This window comes from Halyomorpha halys, unplaced genomic scaffold (assembly GCF_000696795.3).
Source record: "Halyomorpha halys isolate HHAL.00 unplaced genomic scaffold, Hhal_1.1 Scaffold1.1, whole genome shotgun sequence".
NCBI lineage: Eukaryota > Metazoa > Arthropoda > Insecta > Hemiptera > Pentatomidae > Halyomorpha > Halyomorpha halys.
In genome coordinates this window covers 1,534,980-1,537,632 of record NW_027115366.1, presented here as the reverse complement: position 1 = coordinate 1,537,632, position 2,653 = coordinate 1,534,980, and the positions used below count along the sequence as shown (strand labels likewise).

Sequence of the window (2,653 nt, the reverse complement as noted above, 5' to 3'; positions counted from 1 at the left end):
TCTCTCTAAATGATGGTTGTTGTCTTTTTGTTTTTATAGCCCTGATGAAGACCTGAAAATCAGGTCGAAACGTCGGCATAAATAAATACCCCTATAATATCCCTATAACCATCTTCTCCAATCAATATATAGTTTATCTGTGAAACTTTGTCGAAAACTAAAATTCGAAATTTTACACGATCGCAATCCTTTCCTTACTACATATTTCGTATATAGGTAATTGAAAGTATTTTAATAACATATAATATACCTATAAAATAAATAAAGTATTGCATTATTCTAATCTTTTATCATTTTTTTTCCAGTGAACATGAGCGATACAAAAAGGTGACATGGAAAGAAGTGCGGGTGGGGGACCTGGTGCATCTGTCGAACAACGAAGTGGTCCCGGCGGACGTGCTGCTCCTCCGCTCCAGCGACGAGTACGGCACCTGCTACTTAGATACTTGTAATCTTGACGGTGAGAGCAACCTCAAGATGAGAAATGTTCCTCAGGGTTTTGTAGAAAAGGTAATGAATGGCCCCTTAGTGATTGTCTTTAATAATGAATGGCTCCTTAGTGATTCTCTTAAATAATGAATGGCTCTTTAGTCTTTAATAATGAATGGCTCCTTAGTGGTTGTCTTTAATAATGAATGACTCCTTAGTGATTGTCTTTAATTATAAATGGCCCCTTAGTGATTGTCTTTAATAATGAATGGCTCCTTAGTGATTCTCTTAAATAATGAATGGCTCTTTAGTCTTTAATAATGAATGGCTTCTTAGTGGTTGTCTTTAATAATGAATGACTCCTTAGTGATTGTCTTTAATAATGAATGGCCCTTAGTGATTTTCTTAAATAATGAATGGCTCTTTAGTCTTTAATAATGAATGGCTTCTTAGTGGTTGTCTTTAATAATGAATGGCTCCTTAGTGATTCTCTTAAATAATGAATGGCTCTTTAGTCTATAATAATGAATGGCTCCTTAGTGGTTGTCTTTAATAATGAATGGCCCCTTAGTGAACTATCTTCTTATAAAACTATTTATAATTAACCAACTGAAAAGTTGTCATCCTTGTCTCAATCTGACAGTCCTGATGAAGCTCTGCAAAGTGGGGAGGGGCATTCATTATTAAAGACAATCACTAAGGGGCCGATTGTCTTTAATAATGAATGGCTCCTTAGTGATTCTCTTAAATAATGAATGGCTCTTTAGTCTTTAATAATGAATGGCCCCTTAGTGATTGACTTAAATAATGAATGACTCCTTAGTGATTGTCTTAAATAATGAATGGCTCTTTAGTCTTTAATAATGAATGGCTCCTTAGTGATAGTCTTTAATTCCTACTTTCGAGTTACACCATTTTTATTATTAAAAGGAACAAAATAATAAAAAAAAAAAAAAAGCGAAATGAAAGAAAACAGAAATGTCAGATCGAAAGAGAGCGGACGACTGATTTTTTTTTTTTTTTTATTCCCCCTCCCTTGCCATCTCTGGCATACGGGGTGCGGGAGCAGTGGGGTAGTGCGCTGGGGCTTGCGCATGCCACTACTCCCTAGGATCACCAATTTTTTTTTTTCTTTTTTATTCTTTTGTTAATTATTCAATTAATGTTGTTTTTTTTTAAAACTGTGGTGCAGCCCAGCGCTACGTCTGATGGAGTTTTACCTTGTCCACTGCATCCCTCTGGGTGCCTCCTGCAGTTACCAGGCTGGTCCAGCCCTCCTGGTCTCAATCCGGGTTAGCTTCCTCATCTTCTGGTGGCTCGCCGATGTTGGGCGGTCAAGTCCTTCCCATCGTGTAATGAGTGGGGCACACCACCTCCTTCCACCCGTAAATGAACTCCTTGAAGAAGGGATAATTCTCTTCTTCTATCAAACTGGGAAGGTCCGACTCGGCGAGGGCGTAAATCCCGGTCTTTCTCGACAGCCTGGCTCGGTGTCCTTCCATGGCAGAGCAATCTATTATTATGTGTTCTGCTGTTTCAGGAACTCCGCACGTTGGGCACCGGGGGTCGATGTTCTCGGACGACTGATTGACCGCCACCCAAGCTATCTTCCTACAATCTACTTCATACCGTCAACTATCTTCTTTCAAAACTATTTATAGTTAACCAAATGAAAAGTTGTCATCCTTGTCTCAATCTGACAGTCCTGATGAAGCTCTGCAAAGTGGGGCAAAACGTTAGTTAACAATAAATAGTTTTCTTATACTATTTTGATATCATCATTGACCGCCAGCCGGACTATCTTCCCACATTCTACTTCATACGGTCCAATACAGAAACATTTCATGGATTAGTAAATGAATAGAGGGATAATAAATGTAACCTTTTGTTACAGCGAGTGTTACAAGGTGAAAATGAGTATTAAGCTTATGGTTGGGATGTTTGTTCAGTTGAAAAAAAAAAATCGATATAAATTTTGAAGTAAATTTCTCTTTTTTGAAACATTAAACATCGCTTAAGTTAAGGCTGAGGTTCTGACTAGGCTGCAAGTCAGCCCCAGTCTTGTCAGAACCTTTTCCTTAACAACCTGATGAAGACCTGAAATTCAGGTCGAAACTTCTGAAGGACTAAATAGTTTTTGTTTATTTGCTGCATGCCCTCCCCCCTGACCAAGTTCTCCACATATATAGTTTATAATGAGGTGTATATAGTTGACTGTAGATTA

The 2,653-nt window shown here is 38.1% G+C and overlaps 1 protein-coding gene across 1 annotated transcript in view; it reads left to right on the top strand.

Moving 5' to 3' along the window:
* Nucleotides 1–2,653, top strand: part of LOC106685053 (phospholipid-transporting ATPase VD) — a 197,078-nt gene that overhangs the window by 172,761 nt on the left and 21,664 nt on the right. Inside the window, 1 exon segment of the mRNA XM_024360218.2 lies at nt 306–510. Coding sequence (XP_024215986.1) covers nt 306–510 — 205 coding nt within the window.